General features: G+C 48.4%; 2 protein-coding genes across 8 annotated transcripts in view; one reads left to right on the top strand and one right to left on the bottom strand.

The window, feature by feature from the left end:
• The window catches only part of ADRA1B (adrenoceptor alpha 1B), a 147,975-nt gene that overhangs the window by 84,900 nt on the left and 42,785 nt on the right, over nucleotides 1-20,290 (bottom strand). The gene's annotated exons all lie outside the window — the stretch shown is intronic.
• PWWP2A (PWWP domain containing 2A) overlaps nucleotides 1-20,290 on the top strand; it is a 34,198-nt gene that overhangs the window by 9,218 nt on the left and 4,690 nt on the right. The window contains exons 2-3 of one of the 7 annotated variants that reach the window (XM_068206216.1): nucleotides 1,928-2,895; nucleotides 20,083-20,163. In XM_068206216.1, the coding sequence (XP_068062317.1) occupies nucleotides 1,928-2,895; nucleotides 20,083-20,114 (1,000 nt within the window). In that variant the 3' untranslated portion in view covers nucleotides 20,115-20,163. Of the gene's footprint in view, nucleotides 1-1,927; nucleotides 3,907-4,688; nucleotides 6,329-12,463; nucleotides 15,064-20,082; nucleotides 20,164-20,290 lie in introns of those variants that run through there. The other 6 variants (XM_068206214.1, XM_068206212.1, XM_068206218.1 and 3 more) reach the window with 6 other exon arrangements.

The following is a 20,290-nucleotide window of genomic DNA, read 5'->3' as shown; positions in this document are numbered from 1 at the left end:
TTTTTAAGCAGTACCTTTGGTGAGGGATTCTCTGGCTTCACTCTGGGTTGGTTTTGTGTCTTACTAAAGCAGGTTTGCATCTTGGATAAAAATTACCCTTTGTGGCTTCCTGTTCTTCAGTTCTGGCCTGTGTTTTGTGCTTGAAGGAAGGGGAGTGGAAGGTGCAGAATGAGTCTTTGATTTCCTGGTGTCAGGCATGTGCTGAGCTTTCCATCATCTTCTTTGTGCCTTTGGAGTGCAAATCGGGCACACCTTCCTGGTAAGGCAATAGAATGAAAACCTGGGAAAAGAGAGATGAAATACTGGACTGGGATCCTCCTGGAAACCCTTGCAGTCCTCTTCATCCGCCTCTTCCTAGTGACAGCTAATTAAGCTGCTTTCCTGACAGAGTCCCATAGCAGCCCTCTGGGAGAAGGGCTTGGCTCTGGGAATGGCCTGTGAGGGCTGGAAATGCAGTTCCTGAGGCACTGAGAGCAGTGCAGGGGATGTTTGTCTGTGTGGGGTTTGATATCCCACTCCTGTCTAGCCCTGCTGTTGTGCTGTGTGGGGTTGGAATTTGCACAGCAGAGATCTTGCCCTGTCTTGTTTTCAGCTCTTACCATAGATTAACTTTTTACCAAATCCTCTTAATCGTTATCAGGTGGTGAATGATAGGATCTGGATCTTATTTTCTTTTAGAAGCTGAAGTTCTTGAAGCCAGTAACACTGAAAATATTGCTAATTTAATTACTGTCAGCTGATAGTTTCTTTTACAGCCCTGCTTGGAACTGAGTGACTCGCTTACAGTCCTTTGTGGAGGGAAAAGTATTTGTGGAAAAGCAACTTCTTTACCCTTGATGGACTTGTGGGACTTCAGGGAATGTAAAACTTAGCTGTGAGCGAGTCCCTTGTGGTTTAATGCCAGACCATAGGCTGGAAAAATGTCTGTACCAGCTGCTGAAATGCAGACTGGGTGGATAATTTAATCTTGGGTGGGTCCTTTGCTTCAATTACAACTTTGGATGTAGAGAGAAGCTTGTGATAAGCAAAAGGACAAACAAGGGATGGCTTGTGTTTGGGACACTGCAAACAACCTTCTAACACACCATGGCTTTTGCAAATCCGATTTTGAGGAAATAAAGGTGGCATGTAGGCACTTATACAAATAAAAGTAAATAAAGTTCAATTTAATCAGCTGAGGGGATGCCACAGTGCAACACAAACCTGAGGGCAGATCTTGGGGAGTTACTCTCTCGTCCTGATCTAGAGCAATTCCAGTCTGGAGAAAAGGAGTGAAAGGATTAAAATCTTTTTTGCTCGTGGAACAGTGAGGAATAGTTTGCACTGGGTTTAAATAAGGAGAGTTTTGCTGGGAGAAATTCAGACTGGGCTGGGGAGTTTTGGGCTGTAAAGCATCAAGTGCTGAGCTTTTGTGGATGGAGGCACTCCCTGGTCACTGCAAGGATTTAGGCAGCCCAGATTTGTCTCTGTTGAATCTGGACTGTTCATCCTTTTCTGCTGTGCTAAAAATGGAAGAGAAGTTCCTGAAGATGCCTTTTCATAAAGCTGACTTAGTATGGAAAGTGAGCTTGGGTAGATTGGGAGTTTTTGGGGTGAGTTGGGATGTCTATAAGCATTTTGCAGAAGCATATAGTTAATTCATTTGCTGCTGTCTGGGGGATGTTTTTGTTACATTTTCAGGGCGTCTTGTTGATACAAGAGGAACTGATAATAAGTGAAGTTGTGTAATTTTTGTTCTCCACCGACTTCATTTTGGTGTCTTGCATTTTCCAAGCTTCCCATAAGGCTGGATATGAAGCTTTAATTTCTCTGGGATTCATGGTTTTCAAATGCTGGCTACCTAATGCAGACAAGTTTTCAAATGCTTGCTGATAAACGCTGCAAAAATTCCCTCCAAACACTGACATTTTTTTTCCCTCTCTTTAAGGTTTGGCCCCCATGGAATCCCTGTGACCATATTTCCTAAAAGGGAGTACAAGGACAAACCTGAAGCCATGCAGCTCCAAAGCAAACCATTCCAAGAGGAGGCGCAGGTGAAGTGCGAGGCCGACGCCGCAGTCCCCGATGACTCCTCCCTCACGCAGCCCTCAGAGCCCAGCATAGCTAAAAGCCTTTGGACTTCTAAACCACCTCCTCTCTTTCACGAGGGAGCTCCGTACCCTCCTCCTTTGTTTATCAGGGACACCTACAACCAGTCAATACCTCAGCCTCCACCCCGGAAAATCAAGCGGCCCAAGCGGAAAATGTACAGGGAGGAACCCACTTCGATCATGAACGCCATCAAACTACGGCCCCGGCAGGTCCTGTGTGACAAGTGCAAAAACAGCGTGGTGGCAGAGAAAAAGGAGATCAAGAAAGGTGGCAATGCAAGTGACTCTTCCAAATATGAGGATAGTAAAAAGCGAAGAAACGAGAGCGTGGCTACTGTGAATAAAAAACTTAAGACTGACCATAAGGTGGATGGAAAAAGCCAAAACGAAAGCCAGAAAAGGAACGCTGTGGTCAAGGTTTCAAATATTGCCCACAGCAGAAGCAGAGTAGTTAAAGTTTCCGCACAAGCAAATACTTCAAAAGCGCAGTTAAACACAAAAAAAGTTCTCCAGAGCAAAAACATGGATCATGCAAAAGCTCGGGAAGTCTTGAAAATGGCCAAAGAAAAGGCACAAAAGAAGCAGAGTGCAACCTCCTCCTCCAAAAATGCACATTCAAAGGTCCACTTCACGCGGCGTCTTCAGAACACCAGCTCAGGGTCCCTCCCGCCCCGATTGCGCCTAAAGCCCCAGCGGTACCGCAACGAAGAAAATGACTCTTCCCTCAAGACAGGACTTGAGAAAATTCGGAGTGGCAAGATGGCAACTAAGCCCCAGTCTCGCTGCTCCTCCACCCGCTCAGCAGGTGAGGCCCCTTCAGAAACCCAGAGCCCCTCAGAAGGCCCCGAAGAGGCCAGCAGTGAGGTTCAGGACACGAGTGAAGTGCATGTAACTGTTGATCAGGATGAACAGCAGACACTGGGCAAGAGAGGCAGCAAAAGCAATATAACGGTTTACATGACCCTTAATCAAAAGAAATCTGACTCTTCCAGTGCATCAGTTTGTAGTAGTGATAGCACAGATGATTTGAAATCCACCAACTCTGAGTGTAGCTCTACTGAAAGCTTTGATTTTCCTCCAGGCAGCATGCATGCACCTTCCTCCTCCTCCTCCTCCTCTTCCTCCTCCTCCTCCTCTTCGAAGGAAGAGAAAAAGCTCAGTAATTCCTTGAAAACAGAAGTCTTTTCCAAAAACGTCTCTAAATGTGTCACACCAGATGGCAGGACCGTATGTGTAGGGGACATTGTTTGGGCCAAGATTTATGGCTTCCCTTGGTGGCCGGCCCGTATCCTTACCATAACTGTGAGCCGCAAGGATACCGGGCTGCTGGTGCGCCAGGAGGCTCGTATCTCATGGTTTGGCTCCACCACCACGTCTTTCCTTGCTCTTGCACAGCTCTCCCCCTTTTTAGAAAGCTTCCAGTTGCGCTTTAATAAGAAGAGAAAGGGTCTGTACCGCAAGGCCGTCACTGAGGCAGCCAAGGCTGCCAAGCAGCTCACGCCCGAGGTGCGGGCCCTGCTGACGCAGTTTGAGACGTGAACGTGGAGAGTAAGGTAGGCAAGAAACCTGGAGGCTCCACCAAACCCGTAGCCAGGTTAGAGAGCACTGCCAGGAGGGAGGTGGCGGAGGCAGAAGTTGCACTCGGTTGACTGACTGCTCTTTTCGCACGACACTCGTGCCGTGCGGAGCGGTTCGTGACGGTTAAAACCAATTGAACATGCAATCAAAATTAGCCTAAAAGTGAGGGCTGAGGTATTTTTCAAGTGAGAATTTTTTTTTAAAGAGAAAGAAAAAAAAAAACAAAAAACAAACCAAACCACCCGATGCATAGGAGCCATAGCCTCAGCTGGAAGGCAGCTGATTTGCAGGGAATTTTTTAGTAGTTTCTACCCAGTATATAACTAGTTCTGTGTGGCCAAGGGTTGACACGAGGGATGAAATAGTAGCTGTGACTTTTTTTGTTTTATTAGGTGGCCCATCAGGGAAGTGTAGAAATGTAAGCCTTGTCTAAATGGTCTTTAAAGATGATTTTGAACCAGTCTCTAATGGATTTAGTCTGGCCAGGCCCGGTGGGCCCAAGCTCCGCTCTGCGGGCCGGTTTAAATGGCATTGGAGACGAGTTGTAAGGAAGAAGAGTTTCAGTGACTTAAAGACCAGATTAAATGGGGTTTTATCGTGGTGACCACTTAAACACTCAACCTTTCTATGCACATGGGGGCACAACTAAATCACTTCAGGGTCGGAGAAGTCGAGGGATGCCTGTAGCTCTAAGACAAAGCTGAGGAGGCCTCAGTGTTTGGGATCAAGGGCTGTTAATGCTGCATAGGTGTGAATCATTCTGGTCTTTCTTCCTGAAGAAACCTTTCAGGCCGTGTGCCTGGAGGTTTAGCTTAAGAGAGGCTTTGTTTTGAATGTGTAAATAATCAATTGCTGAAATTGGTCAGATTTTCTCCTGACTGGTTGTTCCTAAATTCTTAGGATACGTCCTAGTAAATTACACTTTGTGAATTGTCAGATGTGTAATTGTTGCATTTTGGATGTATCTAACTTTTTTTTTTCTTTTTTTTTTCTTTTTTTTTTTAACTATTTCCGTTTAAGGTATCTGTTTGCAGGTCAGAAAAATGAGATATGTAATTGTGTAATGCTCTGAAATGTAAAAAAAACAAACTGTAAATAAAATCGACTAAATCTGAATTATTTGTGTGTGTTTCTCAAAAAGCCTTGAAACAAATCCAGGATGTCAGAGTATTTATCTGTATGCCGGATTTAGAGGACACCCTTAAAAAGCAAATTGTCCTTTTTTATGCATTCTTAACGATGAAGTGCTTGATGTAAATACTATTGGTATACTTCAGTCTCAATTTGGAGATTATTAATTATCTGTCCCTTTTGTTTCAGAACCAGCTCTGTAGAGGGCTTTCTGGAAAGTTGATTAAATTTCTCCCTAAATTAGCTTTTGGGCCATATATTTGAGTAGAGACTGTGGATAATGTCACTTGTACAGTGGGGAATGTTTCAGTTTCCATCTCAGAGCAGTCAGAGCTGCTCTCCACTGCCATTCCAGCTTTTCTTGCATGGTTTTTGCTCACTACTGGGGCATTTTCATGCAATGCACTTGACTTTTTTTTTTTTCTGTAAGTTTTGGTCCTTACCTGACCATGTGAATTCCTGTGTCCTCCAACCCATTCCTGCTTCAGCCTTGCAATGCCTTGTGAAGAGTCTCCTGGTGCTCACCCCAAAGCAGGTTTCATCCTGGTTTTTCCAGGATTGCCCACGTGGGCAGTCGTAACAGATGTAAAAATTTAAGCTCAGACTGAAATTAAACAGACATGAAAAAGGGGGCAAAGATTTAATCATTGAACCCTGAAAATATTTTTATTTTAAGATTTAATTTCACATGTTCATGATACTGTATGGTCTTGCCAAAGCATTCAGTTTCTTTTTACCTTTTTTAATTATTCTGTTGTGCCCACAGAACTATTGGAAGTCTAAGGTGTCAAACCCATGGCTGTTCAAATTTTCCTCAAGATGACAGTCTTTAATGGCTAATTAAGCTTCCAAATATACCAGCTTTACCTTGGCATTCTAACAGTTCCCAAAAAACCCCACCGGTCAATGCTTTTTGAATGTGATAAACACACAATAAATTTTGTAAAAAAAAGAAAAAGAAAAAAAAAATCTGTTTCACTTCTCTGTATTCTCTCCTGCAAACAGAAACAGTTTCTTTAAGTAAATAAGCTGTATTTTGTTATTAAAGCAAACTGCTTTTTGGAGTCAGGAACCCATGTGAGGTGGGTCAGATGTCTGCACCACTTCCTTGAGGTTTAGAAGCTCAAGTGAACTGGCTTTAAGTTAGTTACTCTAAGCCAAGCAGTGGCAAAATCAATATTGACATTGTTGGGTTTTTTTTTTTTTTAGAAGACCTGGAAGCTTTGTTCTCTTAATTTATATAAAATTAGAATAGCACTGCAGCTTACATAGGCAGAGTTTGCTCAGGTGTTCACTGGGGAGCAACAGGTATGGGAGGGCTTTCTTTAGGTGGTTTTATGTTCAAAAGAACTGTTTGTGGAAGGCACCTAAAGTCAGTTTGCATTTGTAACAGATGAGTTTTAAGTCTTTCCTCAGTTTCAGAGTGAATGTGCTGTATTGCTGCAGACTGAACAGGGCTCAAAACAAGTAATTAGTTTTGTTAAATTAATATTTTACAACACCATGTTGCAGTAAGTTGGAAATCTCTTCATGCTCATCCCTGACTTTCCTCTAACTCCAAAGGAGCTGCTCCTGTGGATGCAGCAGTTTCCAGGGGATGGGCTGGGGCAGAGCCCGGTTCAGGCAGCACAGGGTGAGAAGAGCCTGGGAGGCTGGGACAAGGCTTAGGTAAGCTAAACCACCACTAGCTAAACTGCTGAACCCCTCTGGCTGAACTGTAACCCCCACTTTGTGTGCCTGTGGTGCCAGCAGTGCCACAGCTCCAGGGCTGGCTCCTTCCATGGCATCTCCATGATTTATCCATTGCTCCCACCAGGAGCACTCCTGTGGCTACGAAGGGGCTCAGGCTGGGCCAGCGAGGCTCAGGGGAGTGTCAGGAAGAATTTCTTCCTGGAAAGGGTGGTTGGGATTGGAACTGCCCAGGGAGGGTTGGAGTGCCCGTCCCTGGAGGTGCCCAAGGAGTTCCTGGAGGTGGCACTGAGTGCTCTGGGCTGGGGACAGGGTGGGGATCTGCCACAGAATGGACTTGGTGACCTTGGAGGTCTTTTCCAACCTAAATCCTTCTGTGACTCTGCCTTCAGAAGGCAAACAGCAGCACAGAGGGTGGCTCCTATTTTCCCATCAGTTTAATGGGATAAATGGCAGATGATGCCTTTTTTAATTAATGAAGTGCCTCTCTGTGGTTGTTGGGTATTTATGGCCTGTCAGTTTAGGGGAGAATGGGACATGATGAGTTTCAGTACAGGTGTTCTGTTCCTCTGAAGATCTTCAGGTAAAATGCCCTGGGAGAGACAGCAGTTATTCCAAAGCTCAGCTCTTTCCCCAGAGGTGTTTGAAGGTGTGAGGCTTCAGGAGCAGAGCTGGAAGCAACAGGAAATGCTTGTGTGTGTCTGAAGTGGAGTCATGCAGGAAACTGAACAGATATTTGTTACTGTTCTAATTAGAGCTGGAACTTTGTGTCAACACTTCAGGGAGATAATCATCTCTGATGATTTGGTTTCTCTTTCAGACACTGCTGTGTTCAGTTTGGAACCTACAGAACTACCCTGGGGTGGGGTTCCTGGGTGGTTTAGGTCTGTGCAAGGCTGAAAAGACTGTTTTTTTCGGCGTGGTGTAAAATACCTTTGGATTTTTTAAACATAGTTTCTAACTGTGATTAGGGTTCTAAGTTTCTAAGTGATTAGGATTGAGAGCAGCACAAGTGAGGAAGGGTAAGAGTTGCTTTTTGCATTGCTAGCCTTTAGGTCTGGTTCTATTTAACTCTTAAATCCTGATACTTTCTTTCATATCTGCTAAAACTGTCAAGAGTAGCATAGGAACATGAATTTTAAAAAACAAATGTCAGTAGCTCATTCTCAGCAGCATCCTCTGTCCTTCTGCCTGTTCTGTGGAGTCCAGTGAGAAAACAGAGCAGCTTTCTTGGCTGAGGAGCTGTGGAAAGGCTGATAATCAGGGAAAGGCTATTTCAGTCCATCCTTTGCTTTACCATTGTGTTCCAATGAATGCCTGCAAATTCAGGCAGTGCAGGGGGTCCCTCACTGATCTGGAGCTGAAGACTGAGCTGGGAGGGAAGTGCAGTGAGCTCGAGCCTAAAGGGATGGATGGCAGTGTGTGGTGGCATAATCCATTGGGTACAATGACTAGGACTGTTTAAAAAGGGAATTTTTCCATAACTGACAAAGCTTCTGACCATGGAGTGATGAGGGATCACCCACATTTAACACTGGGAACTTGTGTAGCTGCCTGAAGATCCATTAGATCCGGTTTGAGAGATGGGGATGGGAGTATCCAGTGCCAAATTCTCCTTCATCCCTGCTGGAAAGAGCCTGTGTGTGATCCCTGGCCTTGCAGTGACCGTGGCAGTTCCCAGTCAACATTTAACCCCCCAGCTGCCCCCTGGGCCACTTGGGATTTTAGTTTAAACAGTTCCCTCCCACTGTGCAGGTGAATAACAGTGTGCTCATGGTGGGGCTGTTCAGGTGAATAACATCCCCTTGCACTGTGGCTTTTCCCTTCTCTTCCCTGCTCACCCTCCTGGCATTTTCAGGCACCTGGTCTGGTCTGACCCCATCTACCTCTGACCTCTGTGGTAAGAGCTGTTCATTTGGGTGGGTTTTACCAAACAGCAGCAGTTCCTCCCAGGTCAGAAATGCCTCTAATTATTGGGGTTTAATTGTTGGACCCTAATAGCAGCTTATGAGTCCCTGTGATTTACTCATACATTTCAATCTTCTGTATTACCTGGGACGTGGACACAATCCAGACTGTCATTTAATTAATTAATGATTTTTTTCTTACATTTAACAATGACACAAGTGCCCTTGTGTGAACATAAGGCAGAGCAGCAGTTCCCAGGCAGGGCTGTGGTGCCAGAGAGTTGGTGGCTGGTTTGCCATCCTGCTTTTTCCCTGCACAGCTTTGCTGTTGCTCCCAGATGGGGCAGTTTGGGATAATTCCCTGGAGCAGCACCTTAGTGCCAGGCACCAGCACTGAGGAGAGCTTGGCTCCATGTTTTCCCCAGGAAAAAACAATTGGTGTTGCTGGCAGGAGGTGGGAACAGCAGGAGCTGGAGAGTGGCTGGCGCTGACAGACCAGGGCTTCAGAAAACCTGGGCCACCTTGCACATCCAAGAGGGACACACATGGGAGCAAAAGGTAAAAAAAAAGGTGGAATAACCTGGAAAAGGTGACTCCCTGTGCTTGTGCCATGGGAGGTGGTGTCTGATCTCCTCTTGCTGCCTGCCCATGGCCTGAGGGGAGAACTTAGCAGCCTGCAGGTAGGAATTGGCTCAGGGAACAAATCGGGGTCCCCTGGAGCAAGTTGGAATCCAGGCTTTGCTCCTTCAGTGGGAGAAGAAGTGGATCTGTGGGGTTTGTTTGGGCTGTGTTTGACAAGTTACTTCTCAAACAGGACCAGGCACATTTTGAGCAGCTGTAATTCCATTTCTGTGCCAGTGATTCCATTTCTCAGTGCAGAGGAGGAAGGGAGGACTGTGGGAACTGAGGCTGTTCCAGGTGTGTGAATCCCTGTGGGACGGGGCAGGAGGGGAAGCAGGGCTCTGCTGAGTTGCAGCTGGGACAGGAAATAACACTTAAACTGAGGCAGGGCGTTGGAATCAAGCACTGGAATACTGACTGCATCTGTGACAGTGAAACCCTGGGTGCTGCTTGTGTAATGGCAGGGTTTGAAAAGCAGAGGATCGGGCTGAGCTGGGCTCAGTGCAGCCGGGAGTGCGAGAGGACAGGTGATGGATCTGCCCTGTCGCTTTGTCATGAGCGAGGCTGATTTTGGAGAAACAGAAGATTTGTAGAAGTGTGTCTGTAGCAGAGGATTCTGCCCTCTGTGTCCTGGTGACATCCTGCAGGAATCCCACTTGGAGTAAGGCAAGTTTGATCTGAGACCTGCACTGCCCTTCTGCCAGGGGCCTCGGGGTGCAGCCTGCTGCTTGGCTGATGCCATTTATGGAACAGCGACTTGAAATCAGGTTGTTCTTAAGGAAAAAAACAAATCTAGGTCAGTTTTCATGTTTGTTTAGAGGTGTTTTGGATGTCAAATATGCAATATGAATAAGGAATATTCTCCTACGTGCAAGGCATGTGCTGGGAATCTGTGCTTTGGGAGGCAAGTGCTTGTTGCCAGCACTGAGATTCTGTAACAGAACCACAGCAAATTCAGGTGGCAGAATTGTCCTTGCCATCCTTTAACAGGTGCACAAAGGGGGAGAGGGGATCTTGCTTTGTCAGTAAAATAAGCAGGTACAATTCCAAGCAAATATTTGCTTAAATGCTAATTTAGCATAATTTTTTATTTAGTAATGTGTAGGATTTTTGTTTGGCTTTAGGAAATGCTGGGGTTTAATTGCATCTCTGCAGTGCTTCAGGATTTTAAAGCACATGGTGCCAGTTTGGATACTTAGCAGCTCTGGTGAAAATGAACTAAAACCACAAAAACTATTTTTAAAAGTATTATAGTCAGTTTAGTTAGAAGTTTAGTTAATGAAAAAAAAAAAGTCTTTTCTTGAGGTACTTCAAGTGTTGAGAGATTTAGGAATAATAGCTTCTGGTACATTTATATGGAAAAAACATGGGTTGGGCCACGTTCTAGGAATTCTTGATACTGTGTTGTGTATTTCGGGGAATTAGGCACACAAAGGGAAGAATGTGTTGCTGCTCTTTGTTTTCCTGGTGGCTGAGGTCCTGCTGCTGGAGGCTGTAAAGGCAGGAAACAGTTCTTGCTTTTAGTAGTTCATCATCTGGAAGAGCAGCCTGGTTTCCCTCTTCTCCACTGGCTACAAATGGAATCTGTAGCAGGAAAACAGGAGTTTTGTGCCTTCTGTTCCACAGTTTTACACAGACACAGCATTATCCCCCAGGAAGGTGCATAAATGTTACTGTAACTATTTAAATTTGGGCTCCTGGCCTTGAGGTTTAATCCCTGATGGGATGTGCTGCTATTTTTGCTTCCCTTGTCCTTCTGGGGTGCCTTTTCTTCCCCTCCATGGCTGCCTGGTGTCCTTCTGCTTTTCCTTTGGAGATAAAAGCCAGCACTTTCAAAGGCAGCACTTCTCTCTGGACAGCAGTGAATAAAGGGATTGAGAAAATGTTCACATTGAAGAATCAGAATCCCCACGGCAGTGCTGGCTGCCAGGAAAAGGCCGTGTGAGCTGAGTTCAGTGGGACAGGCAGGAAAAGCCTGAGTCGTGTCAGTGCCTGCCCTGACACACATTTTTACCTTGTTCTGGGGCAGTCCTTAGCATGGCTCCATAGGGAAGGGGCTGGAGCTCCAGAAGGGGCTGAGGGAGCTGGGAAGGGGCTCAGCCTGGAGAAAAGGAGGCTCAGGGGTCCCTTGTGGCTCTGCACAGCTCCTGACAGGAGGGGACAGCCGGGGGGTCGGGCTCTGCAACCAGGGAACAGGGACAGGAGGAGAGGGAACGGCCTCAGGCTGGGCCAGGGGCAGCTCAGGGTGGACATCAGCAGGAATTTCCCCATGGAAAGGGTGCTCAGGCACTGGAACTGCCCAGGGAGGGTTGGATCCCCATCCCTGGAGTGTCCCGGGAATTCCTGGCCGTGGCACTCGATGCTCTGGGTTGGGGACACGGCGGGCATCAGGCACAGCTGGGACTCAGGGCTCTGGGAGGGCTTTCCCAGTCTGGGATCTGTGGGATCCTGGGATTCTGGGTGATTCTGCCTCCAGCACTTGAGTGGAGCTGCTCCAAAGCAGAGTCCAGCCTGTGAGCTCACTGGAGATCCCGGGAGAGCTGTGCCCTCAGCCAGGCTGAGCTGTCACTGTCCCACACACCACAGGTCCCACCTGGAGAGAGTGACCCCACGGAATGAGTGATAAACAGGCAGTGGGCTGCACTCGGGGAATTCGGTGGCACACACACTGAGCTCACCCAGGCAGTCAGGTTTTCAGTCACTCTATCTGAGGAGCGCAACCTCCCAGACTGGTTTGGATTGGGAGGGACCTTAAAGCTCATCCAGTCCCACCCCTGCCATGGGCAGGGACACCTCCCACTACCCCAGGTTGCCCCAAGCCCTGTCCAACCTGGCCTTGGGGCAGCCACAGCTTCCCTGGACACTCTGTGCCAGGACCTCCCCCTCCTCCCAGTAAGAACTGGTGGCTGACTGGTGTTGGTTCATGCAGAGCTCAGCACTTGGGCTGCTTCTGCCTGCTCTATCATAATCTATTCCTGTTCTCTGGAGTAAATGGGAAAACACAGGCAGCCATGGGAAGGAAACTCCATTAGCAGGTTTACAGCTCATGCTCCCTCAGACATCGGCTCCTGTGCGTGGAAGGGCACTGCAGGGTCAGATTTAGCTTTGTGTTGTGAACTGCCAGCAGGGTATAGGTTTTGTGAACTAATCTCCCTGCTTCCTGAGCTGTCTTTAAATGTCTTTACAATTGGAATTCTCTCTGGATGCTGAAATGGGGTGAGATGTAACAGATTGGTTCGGTGGCTCCTCCTCAAACCCCAGCCCCGGAGGAGTTTGCTCACTGGTGTCTGTCTTGTGATAATGTCAATCTATTTTTTGTCTTCTGCACACGATGCACAAAGCAGGTGAGCCAGTAACTTTTCTGGCCACCTCAGCTTTTGCTTTACCTACTTTTGCAATATGTACTGGAAGACATTTAACCATGTTCCCTTTCTCTCCCCTTTTCAGCTCAGAGACACTAATGACCCGCTGTTTTTATGGAACCTCACTACACTGCCACGAAGAGCACCAGCTCATCAGGACTGAGAGAAATCTGAGACTGACTTGTCCTATTTTTCCTCTGAAATCTTCACCAAGTAGTAAACATTTTTTTGAAGGGGAAAGGGGGTAAAAGATGTTAAAGCTCCCCCTCGCACCGTTAGGGCACCTGTACCTAATGTACATTTTCCTTAAAATTTCAAAAGATGTTAGGAAATATTTTATAAAACGTTTTTGCAATAAATGACGCATGAAATTACAAAAGACTCTATGACACTTACGTGCAAGGAACCACTTGAATTATTAGGATGAAGACTCACTGCAGATAACTGGGGTTTTTGTAATGTGACAGTCACGTTTGTATGTTTTGAGAGGTGCCAGTGACGGAGCCAATTTGCCTGGGAAGTTGACTGTAACTTTTGAACTTTTCTTTTAATTCTTGACTTTAGCATTGCAATTTTCCATTCTCTGAGGCTTAGTTAGTATTTAGTGCAGGTGTTAGCAGAGCTGTGATCTGTGATCAAAGCATGTCCAAACCCAGTTGTATTGTGAAATATGAACAGTCCTGCTATTGAGACCAACATTTCCCATAGAGGTGATGGAAAGGACAGTGACCACAAACTCCATGGATCTCTGTTTTATGGGAAAGCTCCTTCTGTGTGAATATGGTTGCATTTTATTTATGCTATTGTAACACTTAGGGAATTGAGGGTTGTGAAATAATCTTGAGAGGGGCTACAAGGCAGAGAGCAGCGTTTTGCTTATAATCTATAACAGGATGGGAATCATGAATGGAGAGTGATTCAATGGGATGGCATTTCTATTTCAAATCATGGGTTATTTTTTCCTTTTGACATGAATATTTTTCAGATAGATAACTAGTAGAGAGCTAAGGTTTTATTAGAGTTTCTGATGGTTGTTGATCTGAGTTGCGTTGACTTCTTTGAAAAGCTGTAAATCAAAAAAAAAAAAAGTGAAACCCACTGGGTTTTATCCATTTTATTCCCCTCCCAGAAAGGTCTTGGGTAAGACTGACTTCAATGGAGCTTGGGAATGCTGGACACGCTGCTGAAATCTTGAGTTATTAAATATTAATTTATTTGTCACTAATTATTTCCATTGTGTGCACACTGTCTCAGCAGAACCATTTCTTTAAAGTTCTTAGCAGGGGATTTATTGTGTAACCCGGGAAAATAAATATTTGTTTTGAAGATATGAAAATGTGCACATAATCTACTAAAAGTCAAATTTCTGTTTCTGTAGAGATGAAAGGACTTGTAGGAAACTCTTTTCCTCCTTACTGATATCCTGATTCAATTGGAGAAAATAGAGTGTCTTTGTCTGGATCGTTTAAAACCAGAGGGACTTTTCCAAGGGGGCCTCTGGGTCAGCACAAAGACAATTTCTTCATGTCTGGAGCCTGAATGAACCACACAAAATTTGAAGTTAGGACAACTCTGTCATTGGCAACAGGTTTATACTTGTTAAACAATCGGAGAGGGGGAAAGTGACAGGCTGGGACAGGCCCCCAAACCCCAGCCAGGCCCATCAGGGATTCACACACCGAGTGTGTGGCAGCTCGTGCTTTGTGCTGCTTCAGTGTCTGCTTTTCACAGCTAAATTCTTTATTTATAAGTGCAGAAATTGAATATTCACTACCTACTTTTTAAAACAGGCTGTACAGTGCTGTGCAGTGCATTCAAATTGTACCATTTGCCATAACAATTTCACCATGAAGTACAAACTTTTTTTTTTTAAATTTGGATGAATATTTGTTCTACAGTGCTTTTCCTTTTCACCAGTGGAAGAGGCCCAGCAGTCTGGTCCTGCTCAGGGCCTGGGATGTGACTAGAACTGAAAGCTTGAGACATGTGAATGAGGAAAGGGGTGCCTTGGTGCCAGGTCCGTGCCAGCCTTTCACCTCCGCTTGGATTGACGATGGATGGGGGCTTGGCCTAATCAGGTACATTGTCCCCAACCCCCCCAAAAGCCAAACAGAAAAGCCACCAAACCACATGGCACAAACCAGTTTCTGCTCAGGAAAAAGGCCCGGGACTGTGGTGGCAGGGTTGTTGCACATGGGATTGAGGAGTGCCTGCTGTTGTTTTGGAAGCCGGTAGTGCCTGGCTGTGCCCCCGGATCCCCCAGGGCTCTCCTCCCCTCCCTGAGCACAGCAGCTGAACCAGGAGGGATTAACCCAAGGGATGCAGGTGTGCACTGGAGAATATGGGTAAAGAGCAAATAGCATCCAAGGGAGCTCATGTCTGCCTTGCTTTTCCCAGCATTGCGTTGGAAACCACGTTTTCATTTGGAAATGAAATTGTCAGGGATATTCTAATGAGAGAGAGTGACAGTAATGTATTGCTTTTCACTTTTTTGCTTTAGTTGCTTAATATTTAAGCTTTGCTCCGTGCTACCTTCTTGTCTGTATATTGAATGGTCACTATGCCTCTTTCATTTTGTAGACTTGAATGAGGAAAATCTGATTCACCCTTTAAGGTTTGCTGAGAAGTAAAAATGATAAAGAATGATGTGTAACATTTATTCAAATAAAGCCTTGATCTTTTTCAGTGCTCTTTTAAAGGGAAATAATGTTTTTGATGTCTTTAACTTTCTTGCTTTATTAGTCCTTGACCCCAAAGCCTTTGATTTATGTCAGAAGTGTTTTTTTGGATTAAACTAAGATTAAACTCAGGTGCTGGTCCACTGCTGGAATTCCATCACGTTGACAAGTCTCTACCTAACCTCACCTTTCACTACAGTGGCTGAAAGATCCCAAGCCATGCTCATCCGGCTGGATGCTTCCCAAAGCAGTAGGAAAAATTGTAATTAGTAAGAAAAGATGGTATGGTAGAGACAGATCCAAGGAAGCCCTGGTGGCTCCACAGTCCCAGGAGGAGGAGGGGATGCCATGGGAAGGGGTTCCTGCAGTCCTTGGGCTGCTTTTTATGGAGTTCTCACAGTTTCAGACAAGGCTTGCCCTCACAGGTAAGTGTACGGGGGATTTCTCCATCCAGGGAGGAATTGCCTTGTCCTCAGCTGTGTTTCCTTGCCCTGGAGCAGGGATCAGGTGGTGCTGGAGAGGTAATTTCTGTTCCAGAGCTCCATCCCACTGTGCTCAAAGGAGGGCCATGCCAGCAAGTATTTTTCCAAAATACCTGGTGGTGTTGGGTTGGTGCTTGGACTTGATGACCTGAAAGGCTCTTTTTCAACCTTCGTGGTTCCATGATTCTATGGAATGGCAGACTCTGGAACTGCACGTTCCCATCAAATGGAAGGCAGCATTTATACACGTTTTTTTCTCTTGCATTTTTGTACTGTAAAGAAAGATTCCCTAAGTTGAGTTGAGCTCCTGGGCTTAAAGAAAAAATATGCTGCTTGAGTTATCTTGATTTCTAGGAAATTTTGATTTCCGGGAAGCATTGGTGGTTTTATGGCACGCGGTGCTTTTGTGGCACAGAGGATGCCAGGAGCTGGTGGGTCACCCAGAGGAACTAACCCTGCTGGGAAGGGGTTGTTGCAGTGACCTGCTGTGGATAATGAGGAGGTTTTCCCCAAAATCGAGTTTACGGACAAGTGCTGCTGTTGGCTCAGCCTGGGGTGCTTTGGGAGCGCTGTGACAAGCGCCCACATCTGGCTGCGGCCCGAGCACAGCTCCAGCAGATGGCTTTCTTTTCCTTCATGGTTGTGTCTCATTCTGTCGGGACTACAGGAACTCCCATCCCCTTTCTCTCATTATTCCCTCAGCCTTGCAGCAGCTCCTCAGGGCCGGCGATCCTCATTAGGCGGGGAATCCTGCTGGAGTGTAATTGCTCGCTAATGGCTTCTCCTTTGTGACACGGACTTGGCAGCAGCGCTGTGGCGACCGAGCCGCGAGAGAGGTTGGCCGGGCAGATTTCAGAGCTCTGCAATTACTCCATGGATTAATCCTCGCTCCGGTGCTTGGCAAAGGGATAAAGGTGACCCAGGGCCCACGCGAGGCCCCTCGAACGGCGTTTGCTGCTGCCCCCGGGCACCCAGAGGGCGACGCTTAATGCGGGCAACAGTGCAGCTCTGGCACGGGGCTTTGGAGCGGTGCCCATCCAAAGCGTGAGGGCTCAGAGCTGAGGTCTGGCAGGGTGAGGCCAACAGGGCCATTGCTGAGGGGAATGGTGGCTCGGTGACAGTGGCGCTGGGAACTCGCGCTGTCACACCCCGGGTGTTTGGGAGCGTTTCGGGTGAGGCCCGGCCGGGCTTGAGGGGCTCCCGACGGCCTCGGGCTCCCGACGGCCTCGGGGGTCCCGATGGCCTCGGGGTCCCGATGGCCTCGGGGTCCCGACGGCCTCGGGGTCCCGATGGCCTCGGGGCTCCCGACGGCCTCGGAGGTCCCGACGGCCTCGGGGCTCCTGATGGCCTCGGGGGTCCCGACGGCCTCGGGGCTCCTGATGGCCTCGGGGCTCCCGACGGCCTCGGGGGTCCCGATGGCCTCGGGGTCCCGATGGCCTCGGGCTCCCGACGGCCTCGGGGCTCCTGATGGCCTCGGGGGTCCCGACGGCCTCGGGGCTCCTGATGGCCTCGGGGCTCCCGACGGCCTCGGGCTCCCGATGGCCTCGGGGTCCCGACGGCCTCGGGGTCCCGACGGCCTCGGGGTCCCTGGGCTCCTGTGCCTCACGGACAGTGCCGGGTTTGCCTGGAGAGCCCCTTCGGGCCTCGAGGACTTGGTGGGAAGCTGGGAAGGGCCCAGGCTGGGAGGATTGCGAGGCAGGGGAGGCATGCTGGGTGCCGAGCCAGGCTCACCCCGCTGCTCCAAGGGAAGCAGCGCCAGCGCCGAGCCCCTCGGGCAGAAGCCAGCCCTTGGCACCAGCTCCCCTCACTGCCGTGGCTCTGTGTCCTCCTCCCTTGTCCTTGCTCCAGTTCTCTTGGGATTTGCTCTCCTTGTCGTGTTCTGCAGGCAGAGCAGGGAGCCAGGAAAAGGCTCCTGTTGTTTGCTGGTCATACCGTGGGGTTTATTCACATTCCATATCCTCTTTTATGGTTCTGCTCCTGGTTTTCCCTTGACTATCTCTGCGCTCTTTGTTTTGCCCTCCTTGCTGGGTTGGCAGCACAAGCCACGGGTGCTCCATGCTCGACAGACTGGGCACCCCTGCAGAGGTTTTTGGCATGTTCTGTATTTAGGGTAAATATTCCAAGCCCAGGAGGGGTAGTTCTAATTTTGAAATCTAGATTTTCAGCTGAGCTCTGCATCTTAAGAGCCTGGGGACTGGAATTTCTGACTGTGGTTGTCTTGGTCATTAAATATTAAGTGAGGCTGTTCCTGCTGGAGGGTTCATCCAGACACTGAAGGCTCTGAGCTGCCAGGGGAAGGGGCTGGGGGCCCCAGAGTGTTCAGGGATGGGTACTGGGCCGTGCTAAGGATAAGACCGCAGGAATACTGACACTGCTCAGATGGATGGGGGTGATGCTTCTGTGATTCACTCACTTGGCTGTGGTTGCCTTTAAAAAGCATTGGGCATGAGCTGTGAGAGCAGAACTGGGGGGGTTGGACTTCACACCCCTCTGCATTAACACTGCAGGATCCTGTCAGGAGCCATCAGCTGCATCTTGCCTTGGAAAACCTGCTGCTGGCTCCAGGTTCCAAGGCCTCAGCTGCATTCCAGCTGGGAGCAGGGACACAAATGTGCTGGGGCACAGCGAGAGCTGCTGCTTCAAGGGCAGCTCAGGGCTGGAGCCATGGGCAGGAAATCTGTGAGATCCCAGCCTCCTCCTTTCCCTAAGTTCCCAAATACTGCAATTCTCCCTCCCTCAGACAGAGAAGTGCCCCAGGATGGAGGGTCACAGCCAAAGGAGCTCACTGGAATAGGACAAACACAGTTAGAAAAGCCCTGGCCCCGCTGCCTCTCAGGGACCTGCTGGGCACTCGCCAGCACCACTTGGGAATACACTTAGGAAGCTCTTCCAGCAGCCACCGCCCAGACGAGGTATCTGCATTTCCCCTTCTTCCTGCCATCCCTGCTCCCTGGAGTGTCTGCAGGAGGGGGTGCTGCACTTCACTCGCCAGAGACGGGAACAAAAGCCCCACTAGCCAGCGAGTGCTCATCCCAGAGCAGGCACGGCTCCTCCCGCATCCTTCCCGGCTCCGTGGCTGCCCGCGGCTCAGACCTGCTCAGCAGCCGCTCCTGGAACCTGAGGCCCCCCTGGACACTGCCCGGAGCCCAGGGACAGCAGGCAGGGAGTCCTGGGAAGCAGGAGCAGAGCACTGGGCCCAGCCAGGCCAGGAAAGGCAAACCTAATCCAGCTGCATCCATTTAGGGAATGCAGGATTTGTAAATTGTCTCCTTGAGAAACAACGGGGGAGAAATATGCAGTTCTGGGGACTCTAGGCTGCAGCTGCAGATGGTTTCCAATTGGGAGATTCCCACTGAACGTGCAGAATCAGGAAAAAAGGGGTTTATTTTAATTTTCAGTTGATTTAGAGCCTTTAATCTTTGTCAGGGTAGGCAGTGATGCCTCTGGCTTTGTGCCACAATTCCTGTGCCAGGCGCTGCCCAGAGCCCCCCCAGCAGTCACAGCCCTGCCCGGGGTGGGAAAAAGTTGCTGAGCAAGAAAATGTTGGGATTCATCCAAACAGGGAAAGCTTGTGAATGAGCAACCTATGAATGCTGCACATTAAATGTGCCCCAGCGCATCTTTGCCCGTGTTGGAGAGGAGGCACTGGGGTGTAATTGGTTCTTGGCTGCAGCAGTAATCCCCTGGGAATAACACAGCTAATTAAAGCCCAGGAACTGGTGACCAGCAGCTTCTCCTCTCTCCCAGGCTGGGGCTATGCTAATCAGGGGCAGGTAGATCCCAGGAAGTTTTGTGCTAATCAAGGAGGGAAGGGCTGGGCTTCAAAGCTCAGTGCTTTGTCAAATCCTGAATGTCCCAAGGGATGAGCTAGGGGAGATTTTGGATCCTGCTGGGCAGGAGGGATTGGCTGTGCTGAGCCCGTGTCAGTCCCACTGACCCTGCCCTGGAGTGTGGCTGCCTCCTCTGGGGCTGGGGTTTTGGGAGACAGAGCTGAAGATGTGAACTGGGGAGCTGCTTTTTTTTAGGAGATGTTAAACGCTCCGAATCTTTGGTGGGATGGAGGGAACTGCAGGTGTTCAGCTCCTCTGAGGGCCAGGCCTTGGGACTCACGAGCAGGATTTGGAGTGAGGCCAGGTTGGATGGGGCTTGGAGGAACCTGGAACATCTTCCAGGGTCTCTGGAAGGTGTCTCTGCCCATGGCAGGGAGTGGGACTGGATGAGCTTCAATGTCCCTTCCAGCCCAAACCATCCTGGCAGTCCGTGATTCTAAACCTCAGTCCATCTGCAGCCAAAGGGATTAAAGTCTCTGAGGGGACAAACAGGGGAGTGAGTGAGAACCTCTGCATAAAGCAGAGTCAAATCCCACTGTCAGTTCTGGTGTCAAAAAATGGAAGGTCTGAGCCACAAGTGTCATGGAAATCCTGGAGAAAGTTCTTCGTAGGGAGAGATCTAACCCAGCTCATGGGCAGGACCAACATTGCCTTTATTTCTGTGCAAACACCTCAGGGGAAAGGCCAGCTACTGAAAGGTTTTGTGTTTGGCAGGCAAAGGAAGGAGGAACAAAGGCAGGAGCTGAGGACGGACAACTCCAGCTGGAAAGGAGGCACATGCTGGTTACAAGGAGGGTGAGTAACTGTTGGAACACTTGAGCAAGGAACTGTTTGGGTTAGGAGCACTTATATTTAAAATATTGTCTTTCATAAAACAGTTTTTTCCTATTAGAGGTTGTAAATCCAACAAGTGTGACTCAAA

Source organism: Anomalospiza imberbis, chromosome 15 (genome assembly GCF_031753505.1).
Source record: "Anomalospiza imberbis isolate Cuckoo-Finch-1a 21T00152 chromosome 15, ASM3175350v1, whole genome shotgun sequence".
NCBI classification, from domain to species: domain Eukaryota; kingdom Metazoa; phylum Chordata; class Aves; order Passeriformes; family Viduidae; genus Anomalospiza; species Anomalospiza imberbis.
Note: the sequence above shows the minus strand (reverse complement) of the source record. Positions and strands in the feature narration are given on the sequence as shown.